This window comes from Pezoporus occidentalis, unplaced genomic scaffold (assembly GCF_034315485.1).
Source record: "Pezoporus occidentalis ecotype Australia unplaced genomic scaffold, CSIRO_AGI_Poc_V1 ctg25, whole genome shotgun sequence".
NCBI lineage: Eukaryota > Metazoa > Chordata > Aves > Psittaciformes > Psittacidae > Pezoporus > Pezoporus occidentalis.
The window spans coordinates 3,521,050-3,540,606 of record NW_026914394.1 but is presented as its reverse complement, the minus strand read 5'-3'; the positions used below and the strand labels follow the sequence as shown (position 1 = coordinate 3,540,606).

The following is a 19,557-nucleotide window of genomic DNA, read 5'->3' as shown; positions in this document are numbered from 1 at the left end:
GCTTTATCTCTCTGCATGACACACTCACAGATGTAGGATGGCTTTTGGGGTGAGTCACTTTGCTTTTTTCCTGCCTAAGGTCCAAACGTGTAAAATGGGGACAAACCTTCCTTCACTTGCTGCCTCTTATTCCACTGGTATGCACTGGAAGTGCTTTAACACGACTGCTCCAAGAGCTTCACACGTGTAGATAAGCACAATCTTTGTTGTTTCACACACATATGGAACTAGAAGTAAAATCTGCTTAACACCAAAGGATGGGCTATGGCTGGAAGAGATGTTTCCACAGCCACTTCCAGCCCCTTGTCTATGCCCTACTTTTGCGCAAGAACAGAGATACAAGAAAACCTCCTGTGCTTTGTCAGAACAAGCACACACAAAGGCTCTCTGGTCCAGAGGCTGAGGACCAGAGTCTGGAATATCTTCACGGCTTTGTCCTTTCTTTCTCCAAGCCCTTGGTTGGGGGATAGAGGGGAGTGATGATGCACTTTACTGTTGAGCAATTCAATCCCATTTTACTGGGATTAATTACGATTGCAGGTAAGATACAATAGTCTATCCCATCATTTCATGAAAGAATCCACAGATAACCTAGAAGCACTCTGGCTGCATCAAGAGCAGGGCTAAGAGAAATAATTGTTCTGGCTCTGTGGATGAAAAGGACTTACTGGCAAAACTGAAGCAGTTAAATCTCGATTAAGAGAAGATGCACAAAACCAGCAGATTAAGACTCTGGTGCCTGCTGAAAGCAGCAGAGCCAAATCTGAACCTTCAAACGCAGCTCTGAAAGGTCCTTTGACCTGCAGCATCACTACAGGCACAAAGGGTGGAAGAGGATTTGTTAACAAGCACTACAAAGATCCAAACTGTTGCACAGACAGAGGCTCCTGAAAAGCAAAACCAAAGTAAACTTAGTTGAGGCTTTCCAGGTCTGTGGCATCTTTAAAGATTCTTGTCCAAGGCTTTGTCCCAGGTACAGCAATCACAGCTAATGACCCCTTCTTGACTAATTCTGAGCTACCATGAAACAGAATAAGCAATTACCTTAATTTTAAGAGGAACTATAGAGCAACTATATCCTAAATGTGCAGCCTGCAAATGGCTGTAATTTGAATTTCTGGGGAAGGAGAGCAGTGCATGCTCTTTCACAGCTCTCCCCTCTGCAAAGCTTTGCTGGAGCAAGGGCACCTGAAGGCAACTGATGTCTGAAGACCAAGCACAGGATGCGCACAACACACTGTGCCCCTGTATACATGGGGGACCCAAAGTAACTGCATACACCGGGGAAACCTGAAAATGCAAATCCCTCATTGCCACATCCAACATGTTCAGCTCTTCCTGGCATCCTCCACTCCCCAAACCCTCCACCTCGTCTCCCTCTCTGTGACATCCCCAGCAGTTTGGAATGGGGTACAAAAGATGCTGCTCTCTTCCCCAGTGATCGCTGCTGCAGCTTTCCTCCTTCCCTGCCTGGTGCTTCCTGTGTCTCCTTCCCCGCTAAGTGTGACTGGAAGGCAATCTTTTTGACAAATGACTTTGTACAACGGAGAACTCTGAGGTTGCTGTTATTTGGTTACCCTACAGTGACAAGATAGTTTGTCTTTTTGCAGACAATTACAAGAATTAACATGGACAGATTTAGAGCCTGAATCGTGTAGAAGTATCTGGCATTTCAAAAAACGCCCGAGAGACCAAGATAAATAGCAAGATCTTTGAGCAGTTAACATTACTATTTCATTTCCAGAAAACTCTCAAGTCCTTTCTCACACAGCCCTACTCACTTGTATTTTAAACGAGGACCATCCAATCCTATGGATCAAAATGGGAGAGTAAAGCAGAAATAAATATTTTTAACAATCAGAAGTGTTTAAATAGCAGCAGCTATATTCCATGTTACTTATTAACTGAAAACTAAAATCAAAGAATGCCTCAGACCACAGAGAAATGATCCTATCTGTTTGGTATTTTACCATAGAACCACAGACTGGTTTGGGTTAGATGGGACCTTAAAGCTCATCCAGTTCCAACCCCCTGCCACAGGCAGAGACACCGTCCACTAGACAAGGTTGCTGAAAACCTCGTCCAAACTGGCCTTGAACACATCATCTGATAACTCTGATGGGTTTAAAAACTGGAAGGCATCAAGGGCTCAGAGAACCCAGATTCCTTTGTCCCCTCACCGGAGACATCTCCCTTTGCTCCAGCAGTGTCCATGTGCTCCTGGTTCCTGCCAGTGAAGAAAAGTAAAAATACCTATTTCTCAGGTGACAGAGAAAAGGAAGGAGATGGGGACACAAGACTGCACTTCAGGGGGTCACTGGCTCTTTTTAGATTTCAAGCTTCCTTTCAAAACTCTGTTCCACCCTTGTTCCAGCATCCCCCAACGTGAAGCCAGGTCACCTGAATCCCCATGTACCACTTCCTTCGCATCCTTTTTCAGTCGCTGTCTTTTTTCCAGGGCAAAGCAGTGCAGTTGAAACAATCTGTACCCCATGCATCACACATCTTATTTTGCTTCTGATATTTGCAACCAAATTGCCAGGCAATCTTCAACAGCAGCAGTGACCTTTCATATGCTTTTATGGATGGGCAAATTTAATTTCTAAAAATAGATTCAATTTCTGGAATATATATTTATTTCAACACAAGCTGTATCTTTCCTCATTCTAAACTGTTTTGTTGGATTATGCCAAGCTTTAGCTGTAAAAATGAAGTGAAACCTTTCTCCCTCACAAGATGCTGCTGCTGCTACGAAATGGCGTAAATAAGATAAGCACTATGATCAGCTGAGGAGGAACATAACGTGTATCACCTACTACCACCAAATGCATAACGCTTCCTTCAATGCTTTCCCCAAACAGATATTCTGTTAAATAGTCACCTATCAACTTTGACTCGAAAGGGTGTCATTGACTTAAATAAAATGCACATAAATATTTTAGCTGCTACAGTGAAAAGGGATTATTTATTGTAACAATGAAATAATAAAAAGAACATTTCTGGAGTTATTTTAGTCCGCACATCTGAAAGCGGGCTGTGCCTAGCTGTTTTGCTGATCCTGCTGTAAAACCAGTTCCTCCTGTGACTGCATGGCTGTTTTGCAAGGCATCAAGAGAGAGAGAACATTAAGATGCCACAAAAATGTTACAGAAGTGAAAAGGACAGGATTTGAGGACACATGCAGAAAATATATATATTTAAACATGAATTAAGCCCAGTGGGGTCAAAAATGAGTGCAAATCTGATGCCCCAGGGCCAACTCGTGTTCAGCCTAGGTGCAAGCGACAGCAGAGCTCATGACTGTTTGAGCAAGGAGATGGACACAGTCAGCAGGGCCAAGGTGACCTTGGGAAGCAGAAGTAATCTGCCCTGTAAAAGGGCTTCCACAGATTATTCATTTCAACTTTCTTTAAAAAATACCTTGCAAACAAAAGGTAGGCAGAGAAACACTGCCTGCAGGGCTGCAGCTACCCAGCATATGCGGGCAGAGGACAAGGTTCAGCCTATCCACCAACAGGACATCACTGATTCATTCTAGGGCATAAAACCCAACCACACTCAGGAAGAAAACAGGGTAAAGCAATGCTCAGTACTTTTCCAGCCCAATGCTATCTAGTATTCAATACTTTTCAGCCTACAGAACTATATGCCACCAAATCCCCTTCTATATGTTCTTTTGAGACAGGCTTTTTTAATGCACCAGAAGTGCACTTTTAATAACTGTAAAGGGCATCTAGCTAAAGTAATCTGCTCCGGTAATTACATATAGTAACTCCACGAATTAAAATACTTCAACCTTATAATGAATCACAGTGAGATGCTGGAAAAGGGTGTGTGGGGGGCAACAGGCGAGCTAAGAGACCTCAGCAGTGCAGAGCATGATTTCTCCTTGCTTTGGAACCTTTTGGAAACCACAGACATCTCCAGCGACATGGGAGCGGCAAACTTACATGATTCACAACTTGGGATGAACACTGGGAAACCTCCATCCCCATCACACAGTACCAGACTTAATTTATGAAGATTTCTATGAGCAAAATATAATTAAAAATAAAAAAAAAACACCAAACCCCAAAGGGCTAAGGGGGAGGTTATCACATGCAATTCTCCAATTAAAAATTGGGATGGAAACTGCTAGTTAGATGTCCTTGTGTCCAGAGCTTTGCTATTTGAATAGAAGGCACCCTTGGGTTGGTTTTAGGCAGCTGCATAACACTTACCTGAAAACAATCTTGTTTTAAGAAAACCCTACACACATCTTCCCAATCACTGAAGAAATTACGCTGCTCCTGTGCATGTCAGTTAGGTCAATCTCTTTTTGCTTGTTATTGAATTTTATCAGCTTTCAAGAGCCCAACAGAATGTCATCTATTCTATAAAAGTCTACTGGCTAATAAGAAGCATGAAACCCCCAAACCTAATAAAGCACTTGTATGTGTAAAACAGATACTGAATTAAAAAAAAATAAAGAAAATGCTTTCTGCAAAGATATTTCAGCATGGGAAGTTCCTGGGTAACAAAACTCTTACCACACATGATGAAAGGAAGGCATAACAGTTTAATTTTACATGTTGGGAGAAATGTAAGAGAGTAAATGGGGTGGGTTTCTGAAGGCCTTCTTGTAGGTTACGTTTCCTGTAACCTTGGAATCCTACGCATAGAATAGCATTTCTCTGGCTCACAAGAAAAACACAGAGGCAAAGCAACATAGCTATTTAGGGCAAAAAATGTAGTGCCTTTGCTAACATTTAATAATGGTACAAGTACGAAAGTGCTGCATTAAAATCTAGTTTTTTCAAGTTCTACTCAGTTTTTAATAAACTGGAAGAAAGATTAGTATCTTCAAAATACTATGTTTTTTCCTAATAATGTGCCTTTAAAAGCAACTTGGAAAGCAACTTACTGCTCAGCTTTTCACTGTAAGCAGGAAATGCCGAATCCAAGCATGTATTGCCACCTGCAGCAGTAGATAAGACGGTAGATTTTGCTGCTTTGCCTTACATATTCCTGTAAGGTTTTCTCTTTAACTCTACAAAACCACACTGTGAGCATTTTTATATATGGCCCATGCACATATCTACAGGATGTAACCTGGTTTGTCTAAGGGAGGTTTGGAAAAAGCCTTCTCTATATAATCCATGCAGCTACTCCACCACTTGCATAACCCTCAAACTCATGACTTTTGCTCCCCACTGATCACACACATCAAGGGAAAACTTGCTTGAAACAACCTTTAGAGATGCACAGGATCTTTCTGCTTTAGGGAATGCCATTTCGTCCAAACCAAAACCTTGAGTGAGAAAGGGTAAGTACAACTGAAGTACTGACCACACAGTATCCTTTTTTTGCAAGATAAAAAAATCACTGACATTATTTGTGCCAATTTTTTCAAAAGTAAAAATTCTGTTTTTATATTCTTTAACATTTTTGGCTTTGAAATACAGCTTAAATACGGAATAAAAATTAAGAAAACAGTACAAATTGAAAGAAGCATTCAAATATGATCAAAGCAGTTTCAGATAATTTGAATCAGATCTGCTGTGTGTTCCTCTTCAATATTTTGATTCCTATTCCTTAAGCTGTATTAGTTGTCAGAATTCGGGATGTGGAAATCTTCCATAAGCGGTTTCAAAAAGGCTTTATCAGCCATGCAGCACAAAACGTGACAGTGCAGAAACCTGCTGTTCTTGTGAGACCACTAAAGAAGGTCATTGAATAACTAATGGTCTATTACAACAATGAGATGAGAGATTTCAGTGGGATCTCCAAAGCCTCCAGCTTTTAAAAGAATAAATCAAACTAAGGATGTGGAAACTGAGAATTTGTTGTGGTTTTGTTTGGTTATTTTTTGAGAATGACATAGTCTAACTTGAGAGAAACATACTTTCAACACCTAAGTGATATGGGTGTCACTAAGAGAGCTCTGTGTTAGGGTATTTCCCATTAAAACATAAGAAAATGTGTAACTTATGAATATACTGTCACCTACTTCACCTCTGTTTATGGATAACAGTACCACTACAACTCTTTCATTCCACATTTAAGCCTGACTGCAATGACTTAAGGTGCTTCCTGTTACTTTTCCCCCTTAAACAATAGCAGCAATTTCAGAGAAGAGAGATTTCATCTTTCGTATGTCCTCCCATAGTTCCAAGGAGGAGCCCGTTAGTTCCCCATACACTGGAGATTAAAGTAGTGATGAAATTGCCAGAAATTTCAACTGCTTTCCCCACTTCCTGAGCTGAGCAAAAGGTGTTTTATGTTATCTTACCTTTATGGTTTTGGTCTGGAGTCTGAGTCCATTTAAAGTGTTAATGGCTTTCTCTGCATCCTTTGGATCAATATAGTTAACGAATCCATATCCTAAACTCTGCCCTGTTGAAACACAAGAGAAAAGGAAAGAACAACTCAGTACGTTTAAGCGCAGGAACTGCTTCCAAGAGTGGGAACACAGTGTTCTTACAGTGTCCGTTTCATCCTCGATTTCCCCTATGGTTTCCATGCCATTCTTTACCATTTCATTAGCTTCTTAATACAGTAGAATCCAATATAAGAATTTTAAACTGCTGCTCTGAAGATCCTACATTAAAAACAAGAAGGAACAAGCTCCCACCCTGATTTCCCCTGGATTTTACTGAGAAGCGTGGACGAGGCTTAACAGCAGCAGAATTGTGGAACAGCTTTGTGTAATAGCTCCTAATAAAAGTAACCGGCTGCCCTGGCAGAGCAGTAATGAGGCCACCTCTTAAAAATGGTAATACACACAATTCTGCTCCTGTTCATAAATAAGTTTGTGCTTAAAATGCAAACATTAGGAAACAGCACTTCAACCTTGAAGCAGCTGACTGAGAAAGACAACCACCTTTACATCTTTTATTGCTCAGTGAGCACCCAGTAAATAGGAAGAGAAAGGACAGATCAAATTGCACTAGGATAAGAGACCGCATTAAAGCTTTCCTCCATGTATTAGGGATGACAGCAAAACCAAAACAGTACAACAACTGCTGCTGCGCACGGGATGGCAGGAGCCCACTTTAGCAGCCAAAATCATTTCAACAGCTTCTGTTTGACTAGTGAGATCTGTGTTTGTGTTTGCAGCAGAAAGAGAAGACCTGGTTAATAGCTGGGATAAGTAACAGGGAGCTGGAGAGGCCATGCTGTTAGCACAACAGACACTCGTGCTCCCAAGCCCAAGGACCGAGCTGTGGGTCTGCAATGGGCTGTGAAAACCTGCATCAGAGAGGCACCTTTCCCTGATTCTCAAGTAGCATCAATTCTATTAATGCAATGTGACAGACAGCCGCTTCCAGATCCCTTCTTGAGCCTCCTACTGAAGCTATTTTGCACATTGGAAAACACAGCAATTCTTATGGTTTCTTTTAAAGGCACATAAACTTATACACATGCACAGATAATCAGATTTCAAGAACAGGCAAGCCCAGGCAGGCAAGCAAACAGTCCTGTATTTCAACCATGCTCCTTCTCATCCCTCCCAAGGAGAAAGACAGCACTTGTGGAAGATTCCTATCTGCAGGAGCAGCAAAAGGCGACCCAGCTCCTGCTCACCAGGAGAAAGTGGAGGTTGGGAAAGCAGCTGCACACCAAGCGCCTTGATGTACCCTGGAGGCACGCATCCTGCCTCCTGAGCACAAAGCTTTGTTTCTTTGTCTCCTGGACTACAAAAAAGCATCTGTGTGTTTCTCAAAGTCAGACACCACCAGAAATACAGCATTTGCTGCAACACAAATACAGGGAGCACTTCTGTCGTACGAAATCAGATCAAAGTGCTAAAAGCTGCTAACTATGCAATGCTAGACCTTAAAATTCCATGGAAACACTGCAATTCATGCCTAAAATGCCCACATGCAGGCGTAAGGATAAGAAATGGCAGTTTTAACCTACAATATATCGAGGGACCAATTCTATCCAATCAATTTAACTTCAGAAGTAAGTATTAAAACATATCTAGTCTTCCTGGAGAGCTGAATTAATCTCTGCAAAAACATTCTCACCCCAGTTACACGACATTAACCAAGAAGGAGCTGAAGTCTGACTGAGCACGAAGCCTGGAGCAGAAATACTGTAAAGATACTTTCAATGCCATGCCTTCCTCTTCTTGTCTATCCAGATATTCTATACAGCCCCAATCCCTGTGCCTCTGAAACACATCAAATCCTTAGTATGTTGAATCCTAAACAGGCCTAGACAGAAGCAAGCCATTCTCCAGGAATGTGACCTTTTTTTTATGGAGGAAGGAAGATGCAAGGATCAGGGCTTGGATAACCTGAGTTCATGCCCCTACTTTTCCCCATAACCATCTATTGACCTTCAGAGGTACCTAGGTAACGGGAGCAGCTGACACGGCCCTGGGGTTTATGTCAGTCTGTCTGAACACAGGCTTCCATGTCCAGCCACTATTATTCTCAAGGCACATGGACTGACCAACCTCTACAGTGTATACTACGATTCTTAATCATCTCTTTAAGGAACATTCTTGCTTCTGTAAATACTTCTGTATGGATGAGACCATGGAGAACAAACCCGCCCACAAAACAAGCTGTAGGGAAGAAAAGTAATGGCAAGACAAGAAAGAATGGTATGAAAATTCCATAGACCATTCACTTCTCTCCTTGGAGCTCTCCTGTAAGATTATTCAAGTTATTTAGACACCATCATCTCTGATTCTCACTGCCAAATGGAACCAAACAACTATTTTCTCCAAGGTGAAGGTCAAAGAATACTAACGAACAAAGCTGTATGTAAGTATGCCTGCAGAACCTGGCTAAAACAAAACAATTACATTGCCCTACAATTTTGGTTAGAATAACAGGTACATAGAAACATGTTTTTTTCTTAGTATATACTCCTGAACATCATGAAATACATGAAACTTTTAATCGAATTTAAGGCCTGTTACTAATAAGCTATTGGTCATGATTTCGTATCAAATACATTAATTGCTATGTTGGCTGTATTACAGTCTCACAAAAAGGGTGGGTCTACTCAGCATCCTGAGCACTGGATTTCTGTACATTCAAGAAAAAAAACCTTTTATCTTAAAAAAAGATTCCCTACATCCTTTGCAAGCAACTGAAATCTTGGTGCAGCTGATTCAATCAGCAAACTGTTGCTGCTTTCTGCCATATGCCTCGCTATGTACCACTGAAGGCGAAGGAAGAAAATCTTTCAAGCTCTTGCCACTCCAGGGGTACATTTCGTTTTATGTTGTATTTTCAAGCATCTCCCCTCAACACCATCATTTAATGGAGACAGAGACCATCCCCCCATCAACTGCCAAAAAATGAAAAGAAAATAAACCCAGAAAAACAATAATCGGTGAAAAGCATTACGACTGCTGGCAGACATCGTAAAGTCTTAGTGTGCTAAACATTTACAGCTAAAGAACCAAGGAAGTATATATCCAGCTAAAAGTATGATTTCCAAATTATTCTCAAGAGCAATACACCTTATGTCAGAGAAAACAGGCTCTAGATAGAAAAGAACTAAAAACTGGTAGAGAAAGAAGAGAAGGATTTGTTCCAGAATACGGTGAAGCAGTAGGAACTTTTGGGGCTTTTTATCCATCATGTACTCTTCTTGCATGTATTCAGAAAGGGTAACATTTCTTTGGACGCAATCTGGCAGCATGAAGCAAGCAGCTGGACCTCTCAGTGGGATCCCACACAGACACTGAAGTTCATTCCCATGCTACACTTCCCAGGAACAGCACCGTAAATAGTAAATATTTTCTGTGATTTGGAATCCAGCAAGTTCATCACATGCTGCGATTCAGTAGGGCAGGCAAGAGATATTTCTAGATGATCCTAAAACACCACCTTGTTATATCACTACCACCATTGCTCTTTCTGAATGTTTTATCTGGCGTGCAGAAACGCACAGCAGACCTCTTATGATATGGTAAAGAACAGGTCTAAAAGTGAGCAATAGCAGGGCTAAAAATTATCACAGACTTGACAATCTTAAATCCATATAAAGCCAAGCTAGTAAGGAGTAATGTGCGTACTTCATGTTTCAGCAGGCTCCATTTCAGGGCTGAAAATCACCAAGATTAAAATAAATAATGAGAAAGAATATGGAAGCATCAATATACCCCATATATGAAGTTTATGCCTACACTGAAAAACCTGCAGCTATGGAAAAGGTGGTGCCATTTGAAGACTTGTACCTGCCGGTGTAAGCCAATTCCATATTTTAATTAAGAAATAAAGTGAAAACAGACAGAACTAATGTAAGTTAGGACAGAAAAATACATGGAAACAGAGAAAAAATATATCCCCCCCCCAATCTCTGGCTTGTGAAGGTCACAATTACAAAAGCTCATTTTTATTTTTTAGATTACAGAAAAAAGATCCCTTAACACTCAGGCTGACTCAGTAGCAGATAGTAACATTGCAAAGAAAACAGATGTGTTATGTACACCTGAAAAAGCTATATAAAGTACTAACTAGCAACGCAGGTGGATGTTAAAACAGGAGCTCCTAAGATTCGACATGTTTAAATGAGACGCTCCGGATTACTTGCATAGAATAGACTCCAAAAAAGGGCACAAATGGCTCTCTTGCCATTTTCAGTAATTCTCACAGCGCTGGGCAAATTCCAGGAGCTTGGAGGAAAGACAATTTTGCACTGAAATTCAAAAAGGGAGAACTGGATGGCCCTGGAAATTTGAGGTTTATCAGCCTAATGCTGAGCAAGGCAAGATTACAGAATATTCAATACTGGACTCTAATAATAAAGAATTAGAGAGGGGTAATAAAATCAATGTCAATCAAATTATGTCCATGGAAAACAGATTCTGTCAAACTAAACTGACATCCTTCCTGATGAGACTACAAGTTTGACTTATAAATTTGAAGAATGTCAATTTAATAGCATTGATATACTTGGGTCTTCCATAAAGCACTTGATTTGTTACTGCTTATTAATTGACTAAACCAAAATTAACATGGCACACATTAAACGCATGAAAAAAATAATGAGCCAACATCTCTAACTGGGAATTATGAATAGGAAATCACTTGAAAGTGTTTTTCTGCAGGTCTCTACAGGTTTTCTACAGGAAACAGGTATCTGCCCTGAACTCTATTTCCATCGACAAGTGGAAAAAACCAAACTCCTTCCCTCCTGAAGATCATCGACTGGAGAAAAACAGGACGAGAGGATAAGAACAAAGAGGACAGAGAGAAGGTGCAAAGCAAGTTAAGCTCTTCAGTAAACTACACATAAATACATTTAGGTAGCACAAACCCAAGACTACACCCCAGCAAATCAAGTTAGCTACGGCATACTTTCCACACAGGAAATGGAAGGACTCATACAAGGTGACACATAATCAACCACCTCTCAAGCTTGCAATACTCCTGAAAGAGTTAACGCGTTTCTGCTTGGCATAAAAGCCACACGCTCAAAAAGGGAAATAAAAGCCGCTGTTTCTGATCTGGCTACGTGCTTTGCTGCTGAAGGGCTGTGCCCAGTGCTGATGTATGTCCTTCAAGAAAGATACTGATGCCTTGGTGATGGTGCCATGAGAACAGGCTACAGCACTGAAAACCTCTTTCAACTGAAAGATGGGGTCACAATCTGTCTACCCAATCAGAAAAGGTTAAGTGGAACCTCAACAGTACTACATCAGTACTCATCTGAAGTACATATTCCTTTTTTAATACTGTCTCTCCAGCAGATAAAACATGGAGTCAGGTATCCAAACTCACACTGTTTGGCAGCTGAAACAACAGAAACCAGACAGGAACAGCAAAGCAAAAGCTGTTTTCCTGGGGAAGGCATTTATTCTGTTTTTGACATTGAAGGTAACCACATGATTTTAACTACCTACCAAGCATTTTGTCAGTTTTTCTACCACTGGAAATTCCAGATTTTACTTTTTTTTTTCCCAAAAAAGCTATGCTCTAGCTCAAGCAGGAATGAAGCCAGGGAAGGTTTTGGCGAGACGTGTTAAGTGTTCAGTAATCTCCTCTGTCTAAAGCTCCAGATACGCAATGTTCTTGCTGGTTGTTCCTCACACAGGTTCCGCTGCAATCATTCCCACAAGTAAAGTGGAAGTAAACTACCTTCTTAGACAAACTTGACACTTTCCTATTGCTGGAAACGATTCTAAAATCACCTTACAGAAGAGTACAACTCTGAATTGCAAACCTGTGACCAGAGAAGTTTAAAAAAAGTTTTAAAAATATCCTTTTTCTCTTGAAAATAAACTACTCTGGACTGCAGAGTCCCATTAAAGGGCTATGGTCCCTGCTGTCAACAGTCACTCATTAAAACAAGCACAGAATGGGACAGCAGCAATGCAAACTGCCTTAAATCACGGTTTTGTTGTCCCTTGCCCAAATGTAAAGCCTAATTAAAGCTGCCCTCCTGACAGCCATAACATGAACGGCACCGAGCACTGATGCTTTTCTCTGACATAATCCCTTCCTTCAGAAGTAGGCCACGTCTGACAGCTCATCTCGTATTAGCCAGGCAGAAGCTGTCAGACAGTAACAGCCTTCAGTCACTCCATGTTTGGGACCAATGATAAATAATGCTCACCATCAATTGTCTGAGAGCTTTCCGACTCCAACATTTGTTTGCTCCGACTTTGGTGGATATTCAGGGGAAGAAACTGGTGCCAGGGTGAGCTGCTTTATCGAATCATCTGAGTTCAACCTGCTGTCCATCTGTGACTCTTCCAAGCACACTTGTACATGCTCTTCAACCATCCCCAAACCGCTCTCGTGAACTGGGGATGCTCCTATTAAATACCACCTCCACATGGCTGGCAAGGAAAGCAGCAAGCAAGGAAGATGGGCAAGAGAAGGCCTCATCATGCCTTTCATCTGCTAAGTAAGAGTAACAGAAGAGACACACTGGCACTCAAGGTAAGCCCTGCTCCACCTAGTCCCATTTTCAGAGCACAACCCTGTGAGCCTCCAATCCATTTCAGAAACATTTCAAACACATTCTTGGAAGGACAAAGAATGACTGGAACTCGTATGCAAAGCTGTATGAAGTAGGGGCTTTTGGAGAAGGTTACATAAACACCCTTGAGAAGGTACATTCAAATGTACAAAAGGGTCAAATGAATTGCCTGCCTTTTTTTCCTGGTTTCTATGTCAGTTGCCAACAAACAGAGCTGCTGTTTACCTAAAAAAGGAGATAAGCTACAGAGAGAAGATTCAGGTCAAGGAAAAACGAGATCTGATCATGAGACCAGTTCAAATCCTGCCCCTTGTTTGATGCCTTTTTATACCAGCAATATCAGTCTCATTCATCCTCCATCCCTTTATCAAGGAGAAGCACCTGCGGACACCCCAGTGATGCACACTGCAGTCACAGGAGAGGCAAACCAGGAGGGAAGCAGCTTCTGTGCACACTTGCTCCTAGGACCAAACAATTAAGCTAAGGCTGTCACTGTCACAATTCACTGTAATCCAGTTGGTTCACAGTTGTGAAGGGTAACTTGTTCTGTGCTTGGTGCAGCTCTTTATCACAGCATCCATTTAGTCTACAGCTTATTTACAATACAGACTCCTTGTATCTGCACAGACCAGTACTTAATACATATTGTCCATGAACAGCAAGAAAGCACCCTCCTCCTATTACAATATATCATTTTTGCAAGAATTTAGGGAAAAATGTGTAGTCTTTCTCAAAGCAAAAATGAGAAAGGATGAGTAGTAAATAGCTTTTATTTAGCCTTTTGTAGGAAGGCGCAAGTTTTGTTGGGGAGCCTTCCATCAAATTAGTGTATTTCAGATGCGCTTGTTAGTTCTTTTGAGAAGACTCCCCTTCTAAATTACTAATGTCATCTGTATTTAAATGCAATCCGGCCCAGAGTCCCAGATACACTTTGATGCTACAGTGCACTTACAATTAAGGAGCATGACTTACCCTTGGTTAAAAACAGCCACCAGCACAATCTGAGCATCAGCACATCCTCCTGCTTAAGATCCTATCTGAGAGGAAAGCCATGTTCCAGACTTACTCTGGGAACTATTGTAACAGATCCCCTTTTAAAAGCCATGTCTATGGTCTCCTAATGAATAAATAAGCAAACCTGACCCCGAACCTCAGGGAAAATCCGTGTTCCACAGTCTGAAGCTTAGCTTTAGCTAGAGCACCTATAAAGGCGCATATGCTGACACAAACTACTGAGATGGGACAAGATTGTTCAAGCAAACTCTTCCCCTAAGGTATTAGGGCCGTGATCTCCAACTAGCAAAGGCTGGTTCCTCTCCATAGGAAATGTACAGGGAAAAACTTCCTATCACTGCCTTAAAACCTGGCAGTGCCAGAGAGACCTGGGATAAAAGCTCATTTGTGCAGGAGACAAGCCTTTTTGGGGGGCTGAGGGTGTCAGAAATTGCACAATGAGCTCCCAGGGGAGCTCTACACACATAGGATTTAATAATCTCCAGCACAAGTGGAAGGGGCTTCTTCACATCAGGCCTTCTCCAACGGAGACATTGCTGCATGATTAAAAACATCCCCCAAAGGAAGCCCTTGCAAACGGCATGCTGCATCCCACGTAAAACTTTCCCTCGGGAAGCGGATAAGATAGGGAAAATGAACCAGACATACAGACAACACTCAATTTTAATATCTGAATGGGAAGTGCCAGATACCATGACAACAAGCCCAGAAAAATAAAAGGGGAATAAAAAAAGCATTGCCCGAAATGTGAAACAAATCCTATAACCGCAGCTAAAGCTATCAAACGATTACTGCTAGTCAGGTTACTGCAACCTCTGGACTGCCACATCTGTTTGGAGGAGAACCAGCACGAGCTGAACACAGTGACCTCCAAAACGAAGCAAGATGCTGAAGATCCAATTGCAAGCTCCCCACAACAGACAGCAGTGTCATTCAACCAGCACCTTGTGAGTCAGAAAGCTTGACTTCACAAGGCAGTGCCAGAGAAGATTACACAAGTTTTGTCTTCCTGCATAGTTTTGACAAATCCCTTAATGCAAGATAGTGTAATTTAATGTCCTGATTTGCAGAGATGCTGAAGCAGGAGTAGCTGTCATGTAAATGAAATGCCAATTGACAGGTGCTGCTACCCCTCAAAATTAGACACAGTAACAATTCTGATTCTGGAATAGTCCCCCATATCCATCCAGAAAACAGAACAAGACAGAGCATACTTTGATTGATCCTGCTGCTGCTCTGCACCACCAGGTCCTCCCAAAAATCCTACTTCCACAGAAATTAAGAGGACTTTCAAAAACATGCAATCACTCCATTTTAAACTTGACCATACCAGCAATAAAATGCCTACTCTTGCAAAAAGTGCCTTATAATCTCCTAAAGACTTCCAGCACGTCAGATGTTCTGCATCTCACCTGAAACAAGACTTCGCTCTTAACTGCATACTACATGGAGTTTTAACAAAGTCAGCTGTGTAATTACTGTACTTGAGGACATGGACTAATCTGCATGCAAAGCTTAAGTGGCAGTTTGAGACAGATGCTGCTGACTTGGCTAGAGTCTTCTGCAGTTCCCATTACCATAGCACGGAAGCATTTTATCTCTGTAACGCACCTTTCCTCACAAACACCAGGAGGAAAGCAGTTTTAGTCCTATTTTGGAGAATAAAAACTGAAAAGCATCGAGATTTCCAGGATGAACTTGAACAGAGAAACACAGTCATTAAAACAGGGATCTCAAACTGCATCTCCCCCACCCTAAGACAGTAACCTTATCATTGGACCACTGTGAGCTGGGCTGGAGATACCCTGTAAACAACACGCACATGTCATACTGCAGAATATATTACCCTCCTTTTGGTTTTCCTGCTTTTATCAGGCTTAAGTCTAAAACTGGATTTTAAGCATGGGTGTGCTCATACTAGTGCAACTGATTAAGTACTACGTTTTCAGAAGCTACTGCTCCTGACTTAAGACAACTGAGTTCCATTTCTGAACAGATATTTGGATCTCCCCCTGCCCCACCGTTTACATCTCTTGCTTTGCCTTCTTTTCATCTTCTCCTCCCCCTTCCTTCAAGGAGCACACAGCCTCTGAATTAGCAGCTGTTTTGAGAAGAGCAAGGCTGCACTCCTCCCCGCTTTGTCCCAGAACAGAACAGGGACTGTACTATAAAAATCCAGTGTTCTGGGGACAGGCATGAATGGACAAGAAACAGCCATGACTTGTCTATCCCAAACAGTAAATTCTATGCTGAAGAAGAGACGAATTAAACACAAGAATGCAGACATTAGAAACAAAAGGTTAAGTTAAAACAATATTCAGCAAGAAACAGTGAAAGCAAATAGACCCAGAATAAAAAGGAAAGACACAGCAGCACTTTAAAAATGGTAGAGCAGTGGTGTGGAAAGATAACTGCACCAGGAATTAAAGAAGTTACTGCATTAAATAAAGCATACAATGTGTGATAGGAAGCCTTTCGCATCCCATGTAGACAATGTCATATCACGGGGATGGGACACAGCATCACTTGACCAGTGGTACACAGAGAATGGTAAAGATTCACTCAACTATAACAAGAAGTGTATGTACTGGGGATTCAGAAAGCAACAAAATGAAGGGAATCAAAGCTTCAGCAACCACCAGGTTTTAAAATCAAGCATGACTTAAGGCTTAAGAGCAACTTAGGATGAAAGATAAAAGTGCCCAGTGTTACATCATTAAAATACGCTGTCCTTCGGCTAACTTGTGACTAAAAGGAGATGCAAAATGCTACAGCTAATGCAAATGTGTAAAGACTATGACTGGACATGAAATATTAAGAGTGTGTTATTTAACACTGTTATTCAGAAGGCAAAATTAAAGAGAGAGTAAAATTTACATAGTTTGAAACCAAAGAGAAAATGCACTCCAGCTGTGTGAATCAGTACGTTATGGAAGAGGTACTTGCTTCATCACAGGAGACTTACCTTCCTTTCCTGCATCCCATCCCAAATGCTAGTATTTGAGATTTAGATGAAAGTGGGAGGCAACTAAAAAGAATTAATACTGAACAATGAAGCACAAACCAAAAGACACACTGATTTTTTTCACTGGTCAGGTTTCAACTAAAGGGACAGTACATTCAGATGACAGTGATCCCATTGGGTAAAATCTGCACAATTTTGCACAGAAAAAAAGGGATGCCAGGCACACAGAGTGAAAGCTCACGGGAAGGCTATAGCAGTGAGTGGTGGAGTGATGGGGACAGGAAAGACATGAGAAGAGAAACCTCAACAAAGCCTGTGTACTGCCCAAGGTTTCCATGATGGGTCAGAACTGAAAAGTCAGTTGTGGCTTAACAAAGTGACACGCAATTTGGTTTATAGGAGAGATTTTTGTTATCTGGATAAAAGGGAACAGGCTCTCTCACTGAAAAGAGGCACGCAAACAGAAGACTTGGGAAAGGAAAAGTATAGCTAAAACAAGAAAATCCAGCGCATCCTCAAACCTGGAAACATTATATATGGAACCAGTAGCAGTAACACTTCCAGTCTACAGGAAATGGCAGAGGCATGTAAAACTGGAGGAAAACAAGACTGTTTTGCAAAACAAGAATACTAAGTAGGGCATAACAATATATCACGGCAGCGATATCTGAAACCCAGTGACTGCAAATTCAAAAAGCCCTGGTAATTTTGTCATTAAATGATTTAATTCAGCAACATTTAAGGTTTTGTACCTCTGCCTCTGTCAAACAACAAAAAACAAAAGCCACCACAACACTAAAATTTCACAGTAATTCCGAAGAGTGACTCAGAACACCTATTCTGTCTCATAAACAGCCTACTAATTAAACTCTTTGAGCTCTACTAACCAGTTTTTCCAATGCACAGAGGAATGTAATGAATTCCAGACTGGAATGCAAAAGTTAACATTAGCCACACAACCTGTGACTACAGCATTTTTAATGTGATCAGCAAAAACATAAATAAAAGCTGCAACCTGACAGCTACAAAGGTTAATCTGTAATAGTCAGATTTACGTAGATTACTTTACACAGCATCTGGAAAGATGCTGAGAGAAGTAAAGCCACTTTATCGCAGTCCAAAATGTGCTACCTACAAGAATTTTGCTATCCATCAATACTAAAGACTGCAGAGAGTCTACTTAACAAATCTGCTCTGGCTTTGAGACAGACCTTTCAAATTTTAGAACAAAGAGCAGAAACTGAAGTATATTTCAAATGTTTATAATACTCCTTTTAGGTACTTGCAGGTAATAGAAATAATGAAAAAGAAAACTGCTTAAAAGAGAAATTATCATGACTTGTTGTGTACAAATCTTTTCTTTTTAAAGGTGGCAGATTTCATCCGTATCAGCCAACACCTTCTCCTGTGACACTATCCACTGCATGGCACTGGAGGTACCAAGTACTGAAGTAATGATTACAAGCCATTCTTGCTGGCTGACCACCACTAAAAGCAGTGCAGGTTTTGATACACAACTCCTGTAAGAAACCTTTTCACAGTGTTAAACATGTAGATGGCAAACGAAGAAGGAAAACATACACATTTTTCCTCTTGTTTCCAGTATGGCAAAGTATTTAAACATACCTAACCTGGAGCAATTAAGTACAACAATCCTACCACCAGTGAACAAAACCAAGGTTATGAAGCAGCTATTCCAATGTAGTAGACAGCACCAGGGGTAAAAAGGGTGCCAGTCAAGCTCCCAAGCTCTTCATGCTGGTTTGTGGTTGGTTGGTTGTTATTGTTTTAGACAGCAGGAAAATATTTAAAGGAAAAGTAGAGAAATGGGAGAAAGATGCACTGGTAAATAGAAATGACACAGATATAGCCCAGAGGAGTCTAAAAAAGGAACTGCTGGAGAAAACTTTCTTGTTACATGTTCTATATTCTTCTGCCCCTACCTACCCATCCTCAAAAAGGGGAAAAATCAAAACACCCCCCCCCCATCTAACCAACAGCATCCTGAGGAGGGCGGCTTCATTTTGTGGGTCCTAGAATGCTGTAGTAAGAGGAAGCCTACTGACACCTAGATACCTAGTTTAAGGTACTTTAAAATGTATGTGAGCCCAGTTATCTGTGTAGGGCAGTAGGCACATTAGACCTTCTACCACAGGAACAGCAGCTCCTCTGGTACAGTAGCAATTAATCATACTGGCAATGCTGCCATTTGTTTGCTTGCAGGTGAGTATGACACAGCTTTTTGTCCATCTGCTTTTGCAACACCCCTTAAAAACCATTAACTGTGAAAGAAAAAACCCAAAACACAACAGAACCAAGAAAAAACCCCAACCAACAACAGTCTGGGCCCTTGTGAATAAAAATAATAGAAACATTCAGTTTTTTTCCCCTCAAGCTGATATATTCCACTGATTAAACAGACGCTGTGAGAGTCGTAAGAACAGCAGTACTAGGTCAGAGCAGAAGTCTGCCTAGTCCAATATCCTGGAAGTCAGTAACTTGCACTGAAATTCCTAGCAGGGACAAGCAACAATATCTACAAAGTCAGTGATGAATTCTGCTCAAGAAAAATGGAGAACAGCAGCTATGTCCAACAAACCCCATCAGGGAGTCACCAAGGCAGAGCCAGTGAACAAAGTCAA

General features: G+C 41.2%; 1 protein-coding gene across 11 annotated transcripts in view; it reads right to left on the bottom strand.

The window, feature by feature from the left end:
- ELAVL4 (ELAV like RNA binding protein 4) overlaps window positions 1-19,557 on the bottom strand; it is an 81,908-nt gene that overhangs the window by 12,709 nt on the left and 49,642 nt on the right. For all 11 annotated transcript variants that reach the window (XM_062623233.1, XM_062623230.1, XM_062623227.1 and 8 more), the window contains exon 3: window positions 6,272-6,375. In XM_062623233.1, coding sequence (XP_062479217.1) covers window positions 6,272-6,375 — 104 coding nt within the window. The remainder of the gene's footprint in view (window positions 1-6,271; window positions 6,376-19,557) is intronic.